Genomic DNA, 22,369 nt, shown 5'->3' on the forward strand with positions numbered 1-22,369 from the left:
GCCCCTAAGTGTTACTGGTGCTTCTAGGCTGCTGAGACGATCTTATTCAGCATTTAAATGATAACAATCTTGATACTGCTGTGGGAAGGTAAATAAGCCTTAACAGCTGAAAAATACGTTCGTCTGCTTTCAAGACAAAATTTGTTCTCCACATTGACACCAGCTGAAGATGTGGCAGTCATGCTGTGCGCATGAAAAGGAATTCCTTTTCATTAAGTGAAAGTACTTTGTGTAGTCAGATAACAGTAGTTATCTTGCACGTGGCCTGGTGCTATGTGAAATGGACCGTTCCTGAAAGAAAGGACTTTTTGCAAAAGATAACTGCTTGTCAGTGCTCCCCCACTTTCAGTATGAAACCGGGAAGAGCCCCCGCCAGCCTTGCCCACTGTGTGTTTGTGACACTCCTGCACTGCATATAGTAGTTCTGCCTCTCACGCTGTGGCTTTTTGTGTGCTCTGTCACACAGTTGCTTTCTTGTTTTCTCACACCTTCACCGAATCTACCTCTGCTTTTGCTAAAACAGTTGTAATCATGCAGGTGCAACAGCTGTGAGGTTGCCTGATAAGGCTTTGCATTACCTGTTGCCAGCATCCTCACAGTAGCAGTAGGGGTTTCCCTAAGTGTTAGTGCTGCATCTTTGTGTTGGCTGAGCTGAAACCTTCCCATTTTAAAGTGCAGCCAGGCCTACGTGTAGGGGGTCCATTCAATTCGCCTTGCACGATGTGAACTAGTTCATGATGGTGGAAAAAAAAGCTGCACTCATGCAGCACCAGTTCAACAGTGCAGGTACATTGAGACACAAACAGAAACAAACTCTAAAGTGCAGAAGTCATGGAAACCTGCTTCTAGTGTGCTATTGTGGTTTGAGAGAATTGGTTGCTTGCTGCACATGCTTTTTGTCTCTTTGTAGAAAAAGGAAAAAAGATGAAGTGCGTCTTTTCTGCCTCTTGCATGGCATATTTGAGACTCTTGTCGGTTGCTTTCAAGTTCCGCTGTTTTTTCTGCACGCCATGGGAGGCCGTCCACAGATGAGTGCAGAGAATACGTACCTGTTGCTATCCATTACCATGAAATCCAGTGCAGTGTGTATGCCCTGGTGGACCACTTAGATGTGTCATCGTGGTTCGAGCATACTTGCGTTCAGCGAGTCGGACGTCTGCTGCCACAATGCAGTCTGCTGGTGCACGAAATCGATGCTGGCAGTCGAGAAAGCGGAGAGTTTTGCGGAATTGGGTCTGCACTATGTCTGCGCTTTTTTAAATGAATGGCATCATGCAAAGGGCACCATGTTGCATCGCTGGTACAAATGGCAAAGTGCAACACCACGAGAACTAGTTCACTTAGTGCAGACAAATCGGAACAGACCTAAGATTCTCCCTTTCATCCCCTCAGGGACTGTTCACATTTGGCTCTTACTCTTAGCCGCCCTCGCCTAGAGAAGTAAAAGACCAAAATTTGAGTACATTTTTGCTAAGTGTTAAAGGACTTTATTGTGTTTTCTGACTTCTTGGGATTAACACCTTAACGTAAGTGGTACCAGCTTGTTATTTCATTAGTATTGGGTTTGTTTTGTATGCAAGCAATCGTCAGTACCTATATACAAGGTGTAGTGTTAAGGAGAAGAAACCTGGCTATCATTGGTGATGGTTTCAGGCCGTATGTGCCTAAATTGTACATATGTGCTCTCTCATTTAAAAGGGTCATTTATAAAAGAGTAAGAAAGTTATTGTCCTTATGGTCACATGGTAGCTCAGTCTGAGACTAGCCAACTTGTTAAAAGTAATCTCGAGAGATCTATTTTAGTCTATTTGAGGAAATTGATGAAACATAATATTGTGGTCACTTGTGATTCTATGTCATGTTGCATGATGTTTTCTTTTCATACGCAGGTGATGCAGCCATTCGTGCGAATAAGGCACCAACACTGATCGGAGCACAGCAAAGAGAGTCACGTGCCTCTTGGTCTGAAAATGTTGGAGATTTTTGGGGAAGGTTTATTCCTGGTGTCATTGAACACCCCTGCACAACTACTAAGAACGAGACATGTCAGATCGTCCCAGACCTTTCTGCTTTAAATGAGTACCTCTGTATGGTTCAGCTGCAGCTGCGTGAAATTCCAGATGCACCGGGGCAGCTGACCCTTGCATCTCTTGACAGGCCATATTTTCCAATGAAGGGCAAGTTTCCTGTCTGCAAAGTCGAGATCCTGGTGTACTGGCTGCTGAAAACTCATAGCTGTATAGAATCTCTTGACTTCAGTGCTAGTGTCGTGAGGCTTTCAGGTGAACTTTTAAGCAGTGCCCTCAGAGGAAGCTCAAACGTTAAGTCACTGAAATTTCATTGGGATACCTTTCAGACACCCAGTGACATGTGCATACTCCTTTCTTCTCTGAGCCATTTGGAAGAACTTGAATGCATGGATTTTTCAAGTTGTCCGGTAGCAGTGCAGTCGACACTAGTGGCTCTTTTGAGAAGGTGCACATCGCTGGCTGTGTTGAAGATTCCTTCTTTATGCCTGGAAAGCAAACACACTTTCAGTTTAGTGAGTGTGCTTTTGGAAAAGACAGCTCTAAAAGAGCTTTGGTTGAACGAGTCTGTCATGAGCAAAGTTTCTGTTAAGTATCGTTTGTCATTAGCAGTGCACCTGAAGAATGCTCCCCTAAAGTTTGTGAGGATTGAGGCAAGTCACACAGTTTGCCATGGTTCCTTGGCTCTAGTTATCTTGGGTCTCTTGGAGAACAAGACTGTCTCCTGCATTCATCTCGCAAACTTTTTGCTGGATCAGTGTAGCATCGTGCAAATAACAACACTTTTGGAAGTTAATGGAGTTTTGCGCATCTTGATTGTTTCAGGTGCACATAACCGTGTACGAAGTGCGGAATGCGTAGGATATCCACAAGTAGCAGACCTATGGCATTTGCTGGTGGCACTCTTGAAGCATGAAACGTTGCAAGAAGTCACCATGCCATTTTGTATCTGGAATTTGAACCAGTGGGATGTGCTCTTCACAGCTCTGCCAGCAAAGAGAAGCCTGAAGAAGGTGTTTATTCAAATGTGTGAAAATAATTATGCCCTAATGGCAGAAGCCTGTGCGCGAGTATGCCAGAGTGGTGCAGAGGAGAAAGTTAGTTTTGGAACTTGCGACATACATGGTAGCTTCAATTTGCTTGAGTGGAAGACATTGCTTGAGTACAAGGTATTTTCAGCAGTCCGTGTATGGGTGTCCAACAAATTTAGACCTGCATTTTGGCTAATGCTGCCTTGGTTACCTTCATTAGCACACATCACGACAGCAAGCATCATCATCAGGGATGACGGTTTGGGTGATCAACTGTATTCAGCTATAGGCAACTACATTTGCATGGCAGTCACACTCAAGAAACTCAGATTGAGTCTGCGTACCTACTACAATGCCTCGGACACTAAAAAGTTCTGCAGGGTCGTCGTTGAATCTTTGTCAAAGAACACAAGCATAAAAGAACTGATCCTCGATACACCATGCATGTGTAGAGAAGATGTTGAGCATTTGGCAGATTTGGTCAACTCTAGCGGGCACTTTCGAAGGCTGTACCTGAACATCCAACCTTGCTCATTTATTCGGCGTTTGGCCGTAGGCATCAGAGACAACTACTCGCTCATCAGCATCACTATGGATCAACGTTTTCAAGGAGTGGCTTCACACTGGTTCACTGTCCAGGACACAGTGCGGCGAAACTCCAACTTGGTGTCACGTGCGGCTATCTTTCTGAATGGCACTTTGAACACTGGGTATGTATCCTACTCTTGAGTTGTGGACATAATTTGAGAAACTGGCATTTTGGTAGGAAAACAGTTTAGTTAATTATTTCTATTTTGCCACAAGAAATTTGTAGTAATTTATACTCTCAGCTTTAAACCTTTAATTCGTGCAAAAACATTTGCAGAATGAACAAGAGGCTTGAATCTGTACTTTAGCAGTGCCCGTAGCATCTTTTTTTTATGACGTGCTTTGAGGCTTTCAGACAGAGGCAGCATGTAAACCTTTTACATGGAACAGTGCTTTATATTTGTGGTTATCAAATGTATGGTTCTAAACTCCATCAAAATAAGTTGGCAGCTTGTACCGGGTGCCTCAGTGAGCATTTTAATATTCATTTCATATCGTAAAGATTCAAATTTCAGCAGCCCATCTAAAAATTTTTAAACATAGGTGGCTGAAAATGTGAAATCTTTCCAGAAACAAACTGTCAGCTGTAGTGTATCTAAGTTAAAGATATTTTTAGTTTTTAGTGCCAGTGTAGAGTTATCTGCTAGTGTAGAGTTCTCTGCCTAAGATGCGATACAATGGCGTCACTAGGGCCAGCTGCACCCGATGCGGTGGCAGGCTCTTCACCCTCTCCCCATCCTCTTTTCCCTTCCATTTCCAATAATCAATTGATGCACACGCTGCCCAAGCATGTAAAACCACGTGCACTGATTGCAATGGAATGACCAAGGACCGTTAGACAAGCGAATAGCGTAAGGCTCACTTGAACATACAGAAAACTGATATTGCCATGATTTGCTCCAATGCAGAGCCACAGCTACCCTCATCTTCACTTAAACAAAACTGAGTGGGCCATGTATGGAAAATGCAACTCAACATTAATAAGTTCAAAACAATGAGAGTATCTAGTGTTAATCACAGTTTTCCTAATTATTATCTTACTAATACTTTATTGGATTGTGTGACTTCATACCATTGTTTAGGAGTGACCAAACTAACAGCTTGTCCTCGCACCCCATACTATGGGGCACTTGCACCAAAATTTTACTCGTGTGCCATTATTGTTAGAACAGTTGTAATGCACCGCTTATGTTTGTTTGCAGCTTGAATATGCTGCATCAATTAGGAAAACACAGATCATGAAGGCTACCCAAAACTACTCAGTCCATTTCATTTTCAATAACTTCAATTGGACAGCATGCATAACATGCATGAAATGGTCATTAAACCTTTTTCTTTTATCCAATCGCTGAAAATTATCCCACATTTTTCTCTAATAAAATATATCATCATAACAGTATTGTTCATGTTGTTTGGATCCGGCCAGCTTTGCTCATTTCTTGTCGTAATAATAATCAGAAAGTTAGCATATCACATTTTAACACTGTTACGCGCAGGAACTTGCTGCTCCCTAAAACTATCAAGGATTGGAACAGCTTTTCACTAACAAGTATAATTCGGTTATGTTTAGAAGCATACTTAAAAATGCACGCATGATGTATTTACAACTGCATCTCGCAACTAAATCTCACAAGTTGTTTGCAGCAGTGTGAAGGCTGCAGCCGGTTAGAATGGCATACAAAATGTGTTCCCTCATGACCCTGTTAGTCATGAGATGTGCACCTCATGACTGATGGCTCCATCACTGGGAAGGAAAGAGCACCAGTGTCCAGCTGCTGCGCTAATTTAACCAGTGAATGAAACGCTTGCTACACACCACCCTGATGCCGCGACGTCATGAAGATACAGTGGCGCTGATGCCAGTAGCGAGTTTTGCGTGTCAGGCAAAAGAGGTTCCGCCCACCTGTCTCTACCGTAGCTGCTGCAGCTACCGGCAGTACTGCATGGCTGCATCGTTTCCGCGCACTCCAGAAGCAGCATGTGTGGACCAGCTACTTTGCTGTGGGATATGCTTAGTAGCATAAAAAGGAATAATAAATCAGCCTCAATAGGTGTTTTGTAGACTAATACAGCAATAGGCTGCGGTATAAAGTTTAGTGTGGGTCTCGATTGATGCTGCCAATCAGTGTACGTGCCAAAGGTTTTATAGTGGGGAAGATGTTACGCTCGCTCGCCTATACGTCAGCATAGTATGCTTAAAACAACGCAAGGAAAAAGCCAGTGCAGATTTAGCTGTGCATGTCGTCGTCACCCAGAGCCATTTGATGAGCACGAGTTGTGACTAAGGACTTGCGACGAAGGAATGCATTCTCGTTGATTGCACAGCATATTTTAATGAGTGTGGAAATTATACGAACATTTAAGGGAGCGTTGACTATTTACGTGGGACTATATTTTAAAATGGATGACATAGTTTTATTTGATTCACGTAGAGGGGTATGATAAATTGTGCCGCTCTTGCATGGTCACGTTGATATGTTTAAAACAGCGCACATTAGCATGTGTGAAAAGCCACATAAGAACATTTAGCTCTCTGAAATGCATGATGAGTTATAAACTGGTTAATGAGGCTGTGCATAATTATGAAGCGTGTTTGCAAGAAAACAACCGTCCTGCAGTGAGAGCATGCTGGCTTGTACAGCGCGTCAATATAGTGATCTTGTTCAATGTCTAGAGTATAAATCAATGGCAGCAATGCTTTCTGATAACGATTATGGATTTTGTTGTGGTGCAAGGGCATCTGTGGCCAAAGTGCACCATGGCACATGGTATTTTTTTTATACTCAAAATGGGGTCAAAGACCCGTTTCCCAAGCATTTCACTGTAAAGAAGCCGAGCAACAGGCAGGGGAAAGCTTATACCCATCGTATCACCGGCGGGTACCCGGTGGCACTGGGGATCGCACCTCCTGCACGCGAGGCGGATGCTCGAACAACTAGGCCACAGCTGCGGTGAGCATCGCTTCCTGCGTACTACCAACTACATACACAATGCTTAGTGCTGAGCTCTTCCCTGAACACGCCATGTGTGGTCAACGTGAGCCCAAGTAGTTCAAGATTAATAACCATGTTATGCATGAACCACTCTTGTAAGCCGAAGAAACTGAAAACTCTCCTGGAAGCTTTAAAAGCTCGCGCTAAATCCTGGAAGCTTTAAAAGCTCGCACTCAACACCTCCACCGTGACACCCTCTCCCTGGCTTCTAGCCTACCGCAAGTCCACTAGAGCCTGCAGCACCTCCACGTTTGTTTGCAAACATGCAGGAGGTCTACACTTTCAAAACACCACCCTGAACTACCTTTTCACTCGCCACTATAATTTGTCATGCTATGGTTATGGCGCTCGGCTGCTGACCTGAAAGACGCGGATTTGATTCCAGCCCCGGTGGTTGAATTTGGATAGAGGTGAAATTGTAGAGGCACGTGTACTGTGCGATGTCAGTGCACATTAAAGACCCTAGGTGTTCGAAATTTCCGGAGCCTTTCACTACAGCGTCCCATAGCCTGAGTCGCTTTGGGACGTTAAACCGCCATAAACCAAACCAATTCTTTAAAGGGTAGTCACAACACTGTTTCGATATTTGAGGGACTATTTGTTGTCTTCCTTGGCCCTGAATAGATGAGAGAGCTCTACCTTTTATAGTGTTGCAAATGACTTGTGAGGTGAAGTTTTCGTGAGCATCATCATCAAAATGCTAACTAGAAATTTTGAAGATATGCATTCTTCATATTAATTTGAAATCCTGTACATTGAACTTTGTGCCACTCTGTGCTTATAATCAGATATCAGCTCGTAATCTTGAATCGCTTTTGTTGTACTGTTTATTTTTGTGAGTTTTTACTGATGTTTACTTTTTATTCTCTTTGCCCCTCCCCTCTGTAGTGTACTCTATCCCTTAAGAGTGAAATAAATGAAATACCATACAGCAGATAATTCAGTAACAACCTCGTGAAAAATTTACTTAGTCCATATATTTGCATGTTCATATCAGGAAAAGGAAACAACAATTTGAAATTTGGCTTTGTGAACAAAGCATCACTAATGGAGAGAGAAACACTGCAACGTTTGTGACATAGATATGGCAGTTGTCAATGGGAAAATTAGCAAAGCCGACAATAAATATGCGTTAAGATTTACATATATTTAGTGAGCATTTAAAAGATGGCCTACGAGTTTGCTTCTCAGTAAAGAAAAATTTGAGTGCAGCTACTATGCTACTTTAACTGTAGGCGACTGCATACGAAGCTTACAGTGCCAAATGGAGGCATCTCTGGGTTTCAGTTTGAACAGCGCGCATGGCAATTTGCCATTGCTGAGCCTCGCAGATGGCAGCGCACTACTGTGGCGCCCGTGAAGCTCTCTTATGCTCTCTTCATGCTACCGCCGTACCTTCCTCTGCTTTCTTTTTCGCACTTTCTTTGCTATCATTGTCTTTCATCTTTCACTGCACTCTGCGTTTGCTCTGATTTATTCTCAACTGTGCTCCTTGTTCTCTCGGTTACACCGAGGGGAGGTGGTGGTGCTGCTCAGGAACTAGGAACTAGCGCTTAAGAGCTGTGCTGTAAAGTTTTTGACAGCCACATGAGTTGGAATGTTTAGTAAGAGTTACAATGACAGCTGGCAAAGGAGTATTTGACAATTCACTGAAAATCTGAAGGGATAGCCACAGGCATGAGTAGACATTAAGTGATAATCAACTGATACAAACACTGCCCCAGCATGAGAGGACGCTTGTACTGATTGCTCAGGAATGACCAAGGACAACCAAAAGGTGCGAGTGGGGAAAGGCCCCCTCTAACTTACCGATAACTACTGAAATTGTATGTGTAGGAATAACCAAGGCCATATAAGCAACTAATCAAGATAGTTCACTCAAATTGAAAAACAGCTAAGGTACATTTGCAAGAATGACAAGGTCATCAGCAACAGTAGCCTGACTATGCCCACTGCGGGGCAAAGGCCTCTCCTATATTTCTCCACTTAATCCTGTCCTGTGCCAGCTGCAGCCCTCTTATCCCTGCAAACTTCTTAATCTCATCCACCCGCCTGTCTCTTTGTTGCCCTCCTTCTACTTCTGCCTTCTTTTGGAGTCCAGTCCATATTACCCTTAACGACCATTGGTTGTCTTCCCATTACATGATGCCCTGTCCATGCATATTTCTTGGTTTAGACTAAGGGTATCATTAATTTGCATTTGTTCGCTGGCCTACTCTGCTTTCTTCCTCTAAACGTTACGCCTATGATTTTCTTTTCCATTGCTTGCCGCTCTGTCCTCAGTGAGCACCTTCCAATTTACCAGACTAAGCAAAAGCTGCAGTTTTTTTCTTTATTCTTGCAACCTAAATACCCAAGCATTAACATTCCATTACTCTCGGCCACATATTTGCTTTAGCTGCATGTGGTGACCACACTTACATTAGTGCTAGAAGGCTGACTAAACTGTGCGGTTGTGTAATTGTGGTGTTAAAACTAGTAATACCTACACTTGCAGCTTTTCCAACAATGCTGATTGTAGTTGGTGCCGTTTTTGTGAGCACTGTTGCACTATTGATGTATACAATTTCTTCCTGACGTTTTGCTCTCTGTCCTGATTTGTTGTTTCACTGTTGTTTTTTTTGTGTATCATTTTTTGTTTTTTCTCTCTCCTCGGATATATCTATTTTTATCTCCTTTGTTTAATAAGCTGGTATCTTATTTTGTATTGTGGAGTTTACCCATTTTCTGTTTGCCTATTTGTATTCCCCATTATGTAGTTGCGTTTTACCCATAATGTAATACCCTCAAACTGAGAGCCTTTGAGGGTATCCTGAATAAAAGCTTTTTTTTTTAATTTGTACTTCCAAGTCATGAGTTATCACAATTGTATGCACAGTGTTGCACCTTTTTCTTTCCCTTTTCTCTTGTGAATCCTGACGGTATTGACCGTATAAAATGATATTAATGTATAGGTGGTTGTCTTGAAGCAAAACGTGTCAGCATTATCATAAACAATGTATTCTTTGTTCAAACCATTGTCTTACTCTGCATACAATACAGCAGAGCTTTAGAGAATACGAATAGACAAGGTAATAGCCTTGTCACTGATTGCATTTTTTATCGCCTTGTATTATGCAGGTGGCATACTACTAATTGCACTATAATGTATTGTAGTTTCATTTAGCCATTATATGTCCTGAAGAACTATATCACTCCCTCAGCTGTTTTTCTCAAAGCTTATGTGAGATGTCTAAATGCAGTTAGTATTAATAGTAATGGTGTCCTATCAAGCAGCAGCCATCAGGGCTGTGATGCACCAAATACGGTCTGAACAAAGCTGTACAGTGTATCAATCAACATGAATCGAAGATCCCATCTTCACTTTAGTGTAGTTTGTAAAATCTGACACAATATGTGGCAGTGTGCAATACTATGCATTTTGCAATTGGCAAAGTTCTTCCGATAATGTTTCCAAAATTCCTGCTTTTTTTTCATAGATTCTGTAGCTAAGCATGAGCTTGTGGGATGGCAACGGTGTGGAAATATGAAACATTAGGAGGGCCCTCGCTTGGTTGGCGGCGCTTGTTCGGAATTTTTCTGTAGTTGTGTTACCCCGTAGCATCCCACTCCACATATAGCTTCACTTCATACTCTAGACGTCTGAAATCAAAAGTGCATAATAGAAATTTGTTATCAGAATTTTAGGGCTGCTTAATTACAATGCCAACAAAATTCTGGTCTTGTGACGTTTGTTACCATGGCATGTGCCAGCCACGGGCAATTACAATGCCAACAAAATTCTGGTCTTGTGACGTTTGTTACCATGGCATGTGCCACCCACGGGCAATATGCGGTTTGCATTCCTCACCCCATTCCACCTCCCTACCTTTTTACTTTCTTTCATTTCACTTCTCTCTCACTCATTATGTACTACTTTGCTCAGTACGACTTGCAGCATGTCCGGCCTGTACTAATTGAGGTTTCCACTTTATAGCAAATCATTGCACTTTCATATAGAGTACATGTACAGACATTCAGTTCTTTGCCCTTTTCACCAGCGGCGGAATTCATTTTTTAGCACTGCGGGGTTGCACTGCTTTGTGAATGGGGCTCTAATTGCATCTCGTTTGTTGCAGGTCATCTTGAGTGTGACAGTACATCGTATTTTGCACAAATTTTTATACTAGTGACCCTTAGGCAGAGGCTAGCTGAGGATTTAAAATAAAAATGGGGAGTTGCTGCATGTTCTCGCTTCTTTACTGGTGTCAGCTAACAAACTCATGCATATTTGTTCTATGCATGATATCAGTAGTCATTTCTATTTCTTCCTCTGTCTTGTTTCATTCTGTACATATAGTCCAAGGTTCGACGGAAAACCGTCTGGTCAGGGCGAAGCATGATTTATTCACATTCATTTGTGAATAAATCATTCTGTACATATATTTCAGAATTCTATAGCAGTAAATTATTCAAAGTATATTTGCACATGATTCCTCTAGAGCCCTCCCTAGCCTGAAGTTTTTGTGTGGCAGTAATTTTAGGGCATCATTCAAACTCGTGCAGGTACTATGCCCAAGGTCTGGAACGGGTCGCCGGGCATCCTGTGTTGCTTGAGGAACTCGCCGACAAGCTGGCTGTCAGTGAGACAGAGGCAGCTGAAATTGCTAAAAAAGGACTGCGACGCATTGAGGACCTGCACGCGTTTATGCAAATTGCAGGCGTTGTGAGGGAGCGAGTTGTTTGCCACCCCAGCAAGGATGGGTCCAAGCAGCTCGACAGCCTCCATGAATATTGTTGGAGGAAAGTGAGGAGCTACTTGATGATCGAGGATGTCAAGAAGTGATGTGGTGCTTTGCGTTGGTGCCGCATATTGCTTCCCATGGGATCACCTTCGAGATCCCAGGCATTGCTTTGCCTCCAGTGCTCGGGGTATGGCACTGAGTGCTTGTGTGAGAAGCATCACAGATGCACGGTATTTGTCATTTCCTTTGTAATGTACTGTGTTTTTGGCAGCATTCTTTTTGTTCTTCATGGCTGTTCATTAACAACATAAATAAAAGTTGGTTCTTGTTCCTTCTAGCATGTTGGAACTTTTTGAATAAATAAATTGTTTTGATTTAAATTGGACCGCATATACTCGTGGGGTTTCTAAGCATGATTGAGCATTCGATGTCTGAATAAGCTTATGACTGGTGCGTTTACAACAATTCTTTAAGAGGCCCGCAACGTTAAGTGTGTAGTTTTCATGATTTGTATGTACGCTAATGGACATTGTGATGCCTTAACATCCAATGTGATGTAGCAAAAATTGTAGTATTGCATATTTTAATTTCCAGAAGAAATGCTCTTCTCGGGCCGATGGTGTCAAAACGTAGAGATTTTTTTCGGCAGTGGAAATGAGATGGCAGTCAAATTGAGTGCTGCCTTTCTGATAAGGGTGCCTCAATAACCTGTGCCACTTTCAGGGCGAGGGCACCGCTCTCGACGGTGGCATGTTGGGTCCGACTCTCCTGTTCGGCTGCATTGAGCCCAAATACGGCAGCGGAGTGCCTTTTCGAAGAGAAAACTACTGCTTGGGATCCCACAAATTTACTGTTTTGGAAGATGGTGCTACCAGACGTTCTTTAAAGAGTGAATCCGAGTTCATTACGCTATCCATGGAAAGTGAGAGTAGCGCAAAACGGGACAAAGGAACAGAGAAAGACAGACACAACACAGGCGCTAACTTCCGACTGAAAGAAACCAGGGCGGCCAAGACGAACGTAATCCGTGAGGGGAAACAGGCGCATGCGCCCAGAAAGATAATGAAAAACAGGTGAATGAGGATCTACGGATGTGCACGATTCAGCGTTTCTTTAAGAAGGCCAGCTCTCTTTTGGACAGGGAGATAGACGGCTTGCTTACACATTTATCGTCCAAGGCAGCGATACGAGCTGCTTCAATAATCTCTCGCGTTAACTGATCCCGGTGTCTGGCAACGATCGAGCACTTGTCCAGAAATGGCACACAACCACACTCCTTGCAGTGTAAAGCCAGATTACTGCCAGTAAAAGTTCTCAAGTTATTTTTGTGTTCGCGAAGTCTCTCATTCAAGCACCGACCTGACTGACCAACATACCGCTTACCGCAAGAGAGAGGGATGTCATAAACAATGCCTTCAGTACATTTCACGAATTTCTTTCTGTGGTTAATGGTGCACTGCAGCTTTTGGGGACGTTTATCAGCGGGCAAAGTTTTTTTGGAAAGCGCACTTAGTTTTTCAGGGGCAGAAAAAACGACACGAACATCACCTTTTGTCCCAATTTTCTTGAGATTGTGGGACAGACAATGAATGTAAGGAATAACGGCAATTTTGTCTCTTTTTCTTTCTGAAGGCACGGACGGCAGTTGACCTTCCTGGCGCTTCTTCTTTAGTATGCCTTCGGCGACAGAAACACAAATATCAGCTGGGTAGCCTGCTTGATGGAACCTTGCGAGTTGAGCGTGAAAGCTCTCGCTGATGAGGTGGGGGCATGACTTTTCCAGAGCATTCTTCAAGCATAAATTAATAATGCCCCTTTTAACGAGTTTAGAATGGGCAGATATAGAGGGGAGTAGAGGTTTGTTTGCCCGAGGTGCATAGCTCCAACACAGGTGGTTGTCCAGGAATTTAAAACGGATATCAAGAAAGCGAATCTCGTTGTCGGTTGGCATTTGGTTAGTCAATAGCAGCGGTGAAAAACACTCTTGTACCTTAGCTAAAATACCGGATGCAACTTGCTCTAAGCACGATGGCGTACACTCAACAAGGAAAAAGAAATCGTCAACAAAACGAAAGATCTTGACGACATGAGGGCTGGTAAGCCTCTCTTGGAGGCTCCTGTCAAGATGTGCCAGATACAGGTCACTAAGTACAGGGGCTAGATAAGACACAATGCATATTCCCTGTTTTTGAATGTGAGCAGCGCCTTGCCAGTTTATGAAAGTGGAGCGGAGATAAAAGTGTAGCAATTCTAAAAAACCACTGACGGATAAACCGGATTCATTCTGAAATGACACAGCGCCGACACAGCCTCGTCCTTCAAAAGTTCGTGTGGATCGTGTCGTGTCCTACCTAGCCGAACAGTCGCTTTGCGTCATCCCCTCTGACAAAGAGGGCGGGTTTGCTGTCTTTCCCCACGGTGTATTCAATGAAAAAGCCAATCATGCCATAACAGAAGTGTTTAAATGTGGAAGAAGTGTTTCACTTCCCAAACTTAAGGTTCAAGCAAAAAAACTTTGTCTCAAGCTTAATCTCGAAAGACTAGCCAGCAGCATTGAAAGTAGTAAGCGCCTCTTCCTAGAAGTGTTTTTCAGCGCAAAAACGCATAAGGCTGGCGTTCCCTTAAGGGTAATCGTTTCCGAACAGGACACTTGGCAAAAGTCAATCGCTGTGTTTCTAAAAGAAAAACTAAACATGTTGACGATAGATGACCCATTTCTAGTACGTAGTTCAGAGGAAGTGTTAAGTGCTGTGAAATCGCTTTCTGACAAGAGCCTTCTTGGTTTCTCAATTGATGTGAAAGATCTTTATTACTCCTTGCCCCATCATAACCTGCTTACAATTGTCGAAGATTCGATCCATCATTTCGGCGCTGTGTCATTTCAGAATGAATCCGGTTTATCCGTCAGTGGTTTTTTAGAATTGCTACACTTTTATCTCCGCTCCACTTTCATAAACTGGCAAGGCGCTGCTCACATTCAAAAACAGGGAATATGCATTGGGTCTTGTCTAGCCCCTGTACTTAGTGACCTGTATCTGGCACATCTTGACAGGAGCCTCCAAGAGAGGCTTACCAGCCCTCATGTCGTCAAGATCTTTCGTTTTGTTGACGATTTCTTTTTCCTTGTTGAGTGTACGCCATCGTGCTTAGAGCAAGTTGCATCCGGTATTTTAGCTAAGGTACAAGAGTGTTTTTCACCGCTGCTATTGACTAACGAAATGCCAACCGACAACGAGATTCGCTTTCTTGATATCCGTTTTAAATTCCTGGACAACCACCTGTGTTGGAGCTATGCACCTCGGGCAAACAAACCTCTACTCCCCTATATATCTGCCCATTCTAAACTCGTTAAAAGGGGCATTATTAATTTATGCTTGAAGAATGCTCTGGAAAAGTCATGCCCCCACCTCATCAGCGAGAGCTTTCACGCTCAACTCGCAAGGTTCCATCAAGCAGGCTACCCAGCTGATATTTGTGTTTCTGTCGCCGAAGGCATACTAAAGAAGAAGCGCCAGGAAGGTCAACTGCCGTCCGTGCCTTCAGAAAGAAAAAAAGACAAAATTGCCGTTATTCCTTACATTCATTGTCTGTCCCACAATCTCAAGAAAATTGGGACAAAAGCTAATGTTCGTGTCGTTTTTTCTGCCCCTGAAAAACTAAGTGCGCTTTCCAAAAAAACTTTGCCCGCTGATAAACGTCCCCAAAAGCTGCAGTGCACCATTAACCACAGAAAGAAATTCGTGAAATGTACTGAAGGCATTGTTTATGACATCCCTCTCTCTTGCGGTAAGCGGTATGTTGGTCAGTCAGGTCGGTGCTTGAATGAGAGACTTCGCGAACACAAAAATAACTTGAGAACTTTTACTGGCAGTAATCTGGCTTTACACTGCAAGGAGTGTGGTTGTGTGCCATTTCTGGACAAGTGCTCGATCGTTGCCAGACACCGGGATCAGTTAACGCGAGAGATTATTGAAGCAGCTCGTATCGCTGCCTTGGACGATAAATGTGTAAGCAAGCCGTCTATCTCCCTGTCCAAAAGAGAGCTGGCCTTCTTAAAGAAACGCTGAATCGTGCACATCCGTAGATCCTCATTCACCTGTTTTTCATTATCTTTCTGGGCGCATGCGCCTGTTTCCCCTCACGGATTACGTTCGTCTTGGCCGCCCTGGTTTCTTTCAGTCGGAAGTTAGCGCCTGTGTTGTGTCTGTCTTTCTCTGTCCCTTTGTCCCGTTTTGCGCTACTCTCACTTTCCATGGATCACCGTTACCGACTCGCCCAAGTTTCTACCCTTGTCATTACGCTAAAGTATATATCTTCTTTAGCAGCTAGCTAATCTGAAAAATTTGGCACCTTGCGAACAGTCGTAACGTAAAGGGTGTAGCATATCTAGTCATTCTGTTTACCTGAGGCTATACATTTGATACCTTTTGCAACAATCAGATTACTCATTTCGAGCTGTAGTTGCATATTCGCCTAAGGCTGCCATTCATGTCTACAGCTTATCATTTGTCATGAAAACAAGTACGAGAAGTCGCGTTTAATGACTGGTTTGAATAATTTATGAGCATGCGAAGTTAATGTAGTGCATTTCATCTCTGCCTCCAGCAAAATTTTTCTGGAATGCTTGTTTTCCTTGCCTTAACTCGCATACTTTGGAGTTCTGCTGGTTCCCAGCCCTCTCTCTTAACCTGCAATTTCAGCCGCTGTGGGGCTCAGTATAGTGCTTGGCAGCTGACTTGAAAGACGTGTGTGCGATTCTGGCTGCAGCGGTATCATTTCGATGGCAAAATGCTAGAGACTTGTACTGTGCGATGATGGTGCAGGTTAAAGAACCCTAGGTAGTCAGGGTTATCTGTAGCCCCACCCCCCCACTACGGCATCCCTCATACTAGAGTTATTTTGGGACGTTAAACACACCAAGCACATAACCTGCGATTCCCAATTATTTTCTGCATGTGATGTCCCGATCAAAGCGAAATAGCCCGATTTTCTAGTGCAGGCGAAACATACGGGTGCAAAACACCCCAAAGCTCGATTTGGTATGCTGCATCGTGCACACGCAGCATGCTTATTTCAGCAAAATAAGCGTGTCCTGATGCGTGAAATTGCCCATATTCACCTTGGTTTTGCTAATTTTTAACATTCCCCACCACCTTCAAATTACAGCCACCTCGGTACACATCGTACCTTCGGCACCATGCTGTCAGATGTCATGTTTTGTCCACCGGGATTCACTGCCGCGAAATTCTCCGGGTTACAAAAAAAAAGAACAAGTCGATGGCATTGCATAACCGGGCCTGGGGTGCAGCCTGATCTCGGTGACCAGAACCGACTGTGCACTCCCTCACCAGAACACGATTTGGCCACCCTTGTGTAGTACTTGGCCACAACCTTTCCTGAACGCTCCAATTAACTTCCATCCCTCACGCCAGTGGCTGCAGAGCAAGTGAGCAATTAAGGTAGCGGTCAGGCCTGTGACGCACCGAAGGGTGCCAAGAATCTGGCTCCGGACAGGCCACGATTGGAAACAACCTGGCAACAATCGATGCTAGAACCTTATCCAGTGAGGCTAGTCTGTTCCAGGAACTATCGTGTGTTAACGGATGTCACAGGGTTTAGGTTAGGCGGACAAGTGAGGCGTATACAGTACTAAGGGATGGGCATGTACTGTGCTATCGTAGATTAGCGGACAGATGAGAACTGGGTGTGGGATTCCTCATCAATCGGGATATAGCTGGAAACGAGGGGTTTACCAGTATTGACGAGAGGGTGGTGGCGATCGTAATTAGGCTTAATGAGATCTAGTTACAAGCTGAAGGTATGTCAGGCATGAGAAGGCATACACTTGTGATGATTTATAAAATGAACGTCCGCCCAAAGGACTACGCGCCTACATCCAGCTATGCTGACTAGATTGTCGAGAGCTGCTATGAAGATGTGGAATTGGCAAAGCCAAGTAAAATCACTGTACTCTACTGATGGGCGACTTGAATGGGAAGGTAGGAAAGAAGCAAGCCAGTGACCTGGCGGTAGGCGCCTATGGCATAGACTCCAGGAATAGCAGGGAGGAGTTAGCAAGAGTTTGCCGAAAAAAAATTTATGGATCATGAATACCTTCTTCCGGAAACAATTAAAAGAACAAAGTATGTGGAAGAGCACCAGTGGCGAGGCTAAAAATGAAATAGACGTTATACTATGCGCTCACCCTGGTACGGTGCAGGATGTGGATGTCCCCGTAAAGGTGCGTTGTAGCGACCACCAAGTGGCAAGGTCTTGAATTAGTTTAGACTTGAATAGCGGAAGCTTATATTAACAAGCAGTAAGAGGGAATTCAGGATATTTTTGCAGAACAGATATTCGCCTATGAGGAAGACTCTTAATGTTCAAAGAAGGAATGATTGCCTTAATTGCAGCTGTTATTACAGAGTGCGCAGTAGAAGTAGGCGGTAGCATGGTCCGACAGTATACTGGCAAGCTACCTCAAGAGGCAAGAGATATGATTGAGACATGCCAACAAGCATTAAAGCGTCTAGCTAACCCTACAGACAACAGAATTGGCACAGCTATCAGCGTTAAGCGTAAGATAGCCGACAAACTTTAGTATGGAGAGAATCGAGCATGTTTAAAAAACGGTGGTAGCCTAAAAGCAGTGAAGAAGAAACGGTAAAGAAATACTAAGAGACAAAGAGGGCAATGTCATTAGCAACATGGATAAGATAGATAAAGCAGCCGGAGAGTTCTACGCAAATGTATACAGCAGCCAATGTAATTGGAATTAATGTTAGAGTGGCAGTAGCACAGAGCTGTGGGACATCCTGCCAGCAACTAAAGAGGGAGAAACCCTTGGGAGCAATGCAAAGAGGGAGAGCAGCTGCAGTCCCTCACCTCATTAGTTCAACAGTCTTATTACGACAAAAGCCTCGGGAAACGCTGGAGCATATTGCTCGGGGATTGGCGTTACGTTTATAGATGCAGACAAACGTCCCTTTGTGCATAATCACCCTCTTCGGATTATACCGAGGTTGACAAATCAGAACTCTCAGTCCTGGCAATGTTGCATTCTGCAGCTCCTGGACAATATGGTGTCACTGTTGGTTTAAAACTTGAGCCCAGGATTATACAAGCGGCCTCTGAGATATGGTCAATGCTTCGTTGGAAAATGCATGGATTCCAAGCATTTGGAAAACGACAATTATTTTATTGATGAAAGATGCAGGAAAAGAATACGTCTTAGATAATATTCGGCCAATTGCGCTAACTTCCAATTTAGTTAAATTATAGAAATAATAGTGCACAGTCGCCTCATAAAACGTGTTTAGGGTGGCTAGACTGGGTCTAGTCACCCTAACGTGTTCTTGATGTCAATGGTCTCAGCTTGGCCCAGATTGGCTTTCGTCGCGGGTGCTCTATATGGTCCGCGCATGTGGATATAGAGAGCACAATGCAGCTGTCGCTACGCATAAGGGAAGTTTCAGCCTTGGTGACTCTTGATGTCACAAAGGCCTATGACAGTGTAGAACATACTATTTTACTTAAAAGACTTGCTCAGTTACATCCTCCAGCCTACATTTATGCGTGGATATCTGAATTTCTGAAGGACAGATACTTTTACTGCATAGAGGGAACCCTATGTTTCAATACATATCGACCAAGAGGTGTGCCGCAAGGATTGGTGCTATGGATCCCCGCTGCTTTTTAATATTTTGGGCAGTGGCATCCCCATTCGTCCTGATATAAAAATTTTTGTGTATGCAGATGACAGCTTTTTCGCCTCGGCCAGGGATATCTATTCCCTTTACCAGATTCTGCAGGGATATTTGGATGTGATTGTAGTAAAATTGGTTCCACAGTATTGATTTATCCCTGAATGTTGAAAAAGGCGGCGTTTTGTTATTTCCTCCAGACACGCCTTTGCACATTTCATTAGCCCATCGCTCTAACCAGATTCCGCAAGTGGAATCCGTTAAATATGTAGGTGTTAATTATCACCCAGCATTACATTGGAGCCTTCATATAGACAACAATGTGTTTAAAGGAGAACGCGCTCTAGGCCGACTGACAACAATCGCCAATAAAAAGTTTGGGATGTGCCGCGACACATTATTGTTACTATACAAGCCTGTGTAAGACCTGTACTTGAACTTGGTTGCATTCTGTTCTCCGCTAGTGGAAACTACAAGATTCAGTCCTTAATCTTACTGGAAAGGCGTACTCTACGTCTCTACCTTGGTCTCCCAAAATCAGTTTCAAACGCCCTGCTTTATCTGGAAGCCCGTATCCCTGATTTAAATTCCCGCTTTCAAATACACATGGTGCGAACTTTCTTCAGGTTGTTGGGCCTGCTGAGTGATGTCAGTACTCCTATTTTTGTGTCCTAGCTGGCGTTATTCTTTTCTCATCATTGGCCACGGTATTAAAATACCACAAATTTTGTTAACGGACAACCTTTTAACACCGGCTGGCGTTCATCTCAGTTCTTTGCAGTGGGTTGATGAGCCGCAGGCAGCAGTGGAATTCCATTTTGACCACATATTCCCATCTCATGCGAAACACATGCCCGCAAACATTTTAATGGATCTGCTCTGACCAATTTGGCCAATTGTCTACCGCGTGGACCCGCTGCATCCTCGTCCCCTGCAATGCACGAACTGTTGGAGATTTGGACATAGTGGTAAAGCTTAGGTAAGTCGGCGACCAGATGTCGGGTGTGTGGCGAAGGCCACTCTTCCGACAGCTGCACCGCGGAACAACCAAGCTGTTGTCTATACAGTAACAGTCACAGCGCCCATGAAGATCTTGTGAAAATTGGCCACAGGAGCAAAGTTTATTGGAATTAATTGAGCACTATCGTTGCTCACGTGCAGACGCTTGTGCACTCCTTAAATGCTAAAAACATTCTTACGCCAGTCTTGTGCGATCCTCTACCCTGACCTCGAGGCCACATTGTCTGCCTCAATAGCGTCAACCGTTGAAAAAGCACTCTCAGTTGTGGTCGAGTGCGTGCTCAGCAGCTTCACCAGGCGTTGTCTGATATTGTTGCAAATCAGGCTGTTTCTCAACCTCAGCCTGCAGTTCCACCAGCATCAACATCACAATCGTACAGAGCTAAATCAAAGTGGTGTAATGATATTTGCTAACCCCTTCGAACTTTTACGCATTTTTCAATATAGATGTCTGCCACTTTTTTGCTACAATACAGCTTTTAGAAAAAAAAATGAAAATTCCTTTTTGGGGAAAGGAAATGGCGCAGTATCTGGTAGGTGGGTGTAAATTTATTGATGTGCCTTATGGATGAGTTACTGCCTAGGGTTGGTCTGGCTCTTGATCCCGGGTGGTAACCAACAGTCCATGACGTGCGCCGACCTGTCCAGTCCACTCTACCAGCCGCCTTTGTGAGGCCGGTTCGGAGCTGGAGACCGCGATATCCCAACCCTTTTTGTCTGTGAGGTTCCCGCGAGATGGTGGTTGGAATTCTGGGCAGAGATATAAAATGTAGTCAAAGTTGGCTCTCGGAGCCCCACACAGAGAGCATTCGAGTCTGTATCGTCCTGGGTGGATAAGGGCTAACAAAGCCGGCGAAGGGAATGTGCGAGCCTGGAGCTGTCTCCAGGTAGTTTGTTGTTCTTTCGAGAAGGAGATGTGTGGTGGGGTATAGACGAGTCTTTGCTCCCTGTAATGGAGGGTTATTTCATGATAGGTGACGAGCCGGTCCCTAGCGCTACCCCGGTCTACGGTGTGCCCTGCTCGGTTGACGTAAGCTCGAGCAAGAGAGTGGGCCGCTTCGTTGCCGGGGTTGCCTGCGTAGGCTGGCACCCAAACAATTATACTGCTCGGGGTTCTCTGGAGCAAGAATTGATCATTTTCGGATGGTAGAATGAATCTGTCTCCGTGCGAAATTCGTCATTGCTGTTTTAGAGTCACTCAGAATGAGTGTGGCAGCGGAGGAGGAAATGGCAAACGCTATGACTGCTTCGGCTTCAAGTGAGGTTGTTGCCTTAATCGAGCACGCGGCTATGTGTTTGAGGTCATGCGTTGGTACAGTGATGGTGTAGGCCGAACTGTGGATGTACTCTGCCGCGTCCACGTAGACCACGTGTTTGTCGTTTGCATGAGATTTGTGTAAAGCCATGGCACGAGCTTCTCGTCTGGCCTGGTTGTGAACAGGGTGTGCGTTTTTGGCCGGAGGGTGAACTATGAGTCGGTCCCTGATCTGTGTTGGGATGACGTGGGTGTTGTTTGGTGGTGGACGTGTTGGATGAGTCTTTAGAGAGGCGAGGATGTGTCTACCTGTATTTGTGGAGGAGAGCCTGTCAATCTGAGTTGTGCGATGAGCTTCAGTTAGTTGTTGTAGTGTTTTGTGTACTCCCATGCGTAGTAGATGGGTGGTGGGAGCTCGTTGTGGGAGATTTAGGGCTGACTTGCATGCCTGTCTTATTAGTGTATCGACCTTCTCCTCTTCCGCCTTTGTCAGCTAGAGGTAGGGAAGGGAGTAAACCATCCGACTAATCACGAATGCCTGCACCAACCGCCTCAGGTCATGTTCACGCATGCCTCGGTGCTTGATGGCTATTCTTCTAATCAGTCGGATGGTTTGATATGTCGTGATTGTTAGTTTGGAGATGGTCTCCGTGTTGCGTCCATTCTTTTGTAAGAACGTATCTAGGATGCGTATCTTATCTACCTCTGGCGCTGGTAGACCATTGACCTCGATGTGTACGTAGGGATTTTCCTTCCTGTTGCGGTTCGGGGTCGGGTGGGGTAGCAAAAGTTCAGACTTAGCAGAGGAGCATGCGAGGCCTACAGAGGCTGCGCACTCCACTACCGCGTCCGCACCTGCTTGAAGGGTTTCTTCCATGGTCCCAACATTGCCCATGGTGGTCCATAAGGCAATGTCGCCTGCATAGAAGGAGTGGGAGAGGTTTGGGATGCGCTCTAGCTTGCGAGCCATGGGAATGAGAGTGACGTTGAAAAGTAGGGGAGATAAGACTGACCCCTGGGGTGTCCCC

At 44.4% G+C, this 22,369-nt stretch overlaps 1 protein-coding gene across 1 annotated transcript; it reads left to right on the forward strand.

The window, feature by feature from the left end:
• The first annotated feature begins 737 nt into the window (after positions 1 to 737).
• On the forward strand, positions 738 to 11,557 carry LOC144102585 (uncharacterized). The gene is made up of 4 exons (XM_077635816.1): positions 738 to 786; positions 2,853 to 3,089; positions 3,615 to 3,768; positions 11,137 to 11,557. The coding sequence occupies exons 1-4, from the start codon at positions 738 to 740 to the stop codon at positions 11,462 to 11,464; spliced, it is 768 nt and encodes a 255-aa protein (XP_077491942.1). The 3' UTR covers positions 11,465 to 11,557.
• Positions 11,558 to 22,369: the final 10,812 nt, after the last annotated feature.

This window comes from Amblyomma americanum, chromosome 8, assembly GCF_052857255.1.
Source record: "Amblyomma americanum isolate KBUSLIRL-KWMA chromosome 8, ASM5285725v1, whole genome shotgun sequence".
Classification (NCBI taxonomy): domain Eukaryota; kingdom Metazoa; phylum Arthropoda; class Arachnida; order Ixodida; family Ixodidae; genus Amblyomma; species Amblyomma americanum.

Bases quoted from the DNA above. Each gene is read 5' to 3' on its own strand.
- LOC144102585 (XM_077635816.1), top strand. From the start codon at position 738: ATGGTGGAAAAAAAAGCTGCACTCATGCAGCACCAGTTCAACAGTGCA. The intron at 787-2,852 runs GTACATTGAGAC...TGATTGTTTCAG, and splicing joins GCACCAGTTCAACAGTGCAG to GTGCACATAACCGTGTACGA. The intron at 3,769-11,136 runs GTATGTATCCTA...CTCCCTAGCCTG, and splicing joins AATGGCACTTTGAACACTGG to AAGTTTTTGTGTGGCAGTAA.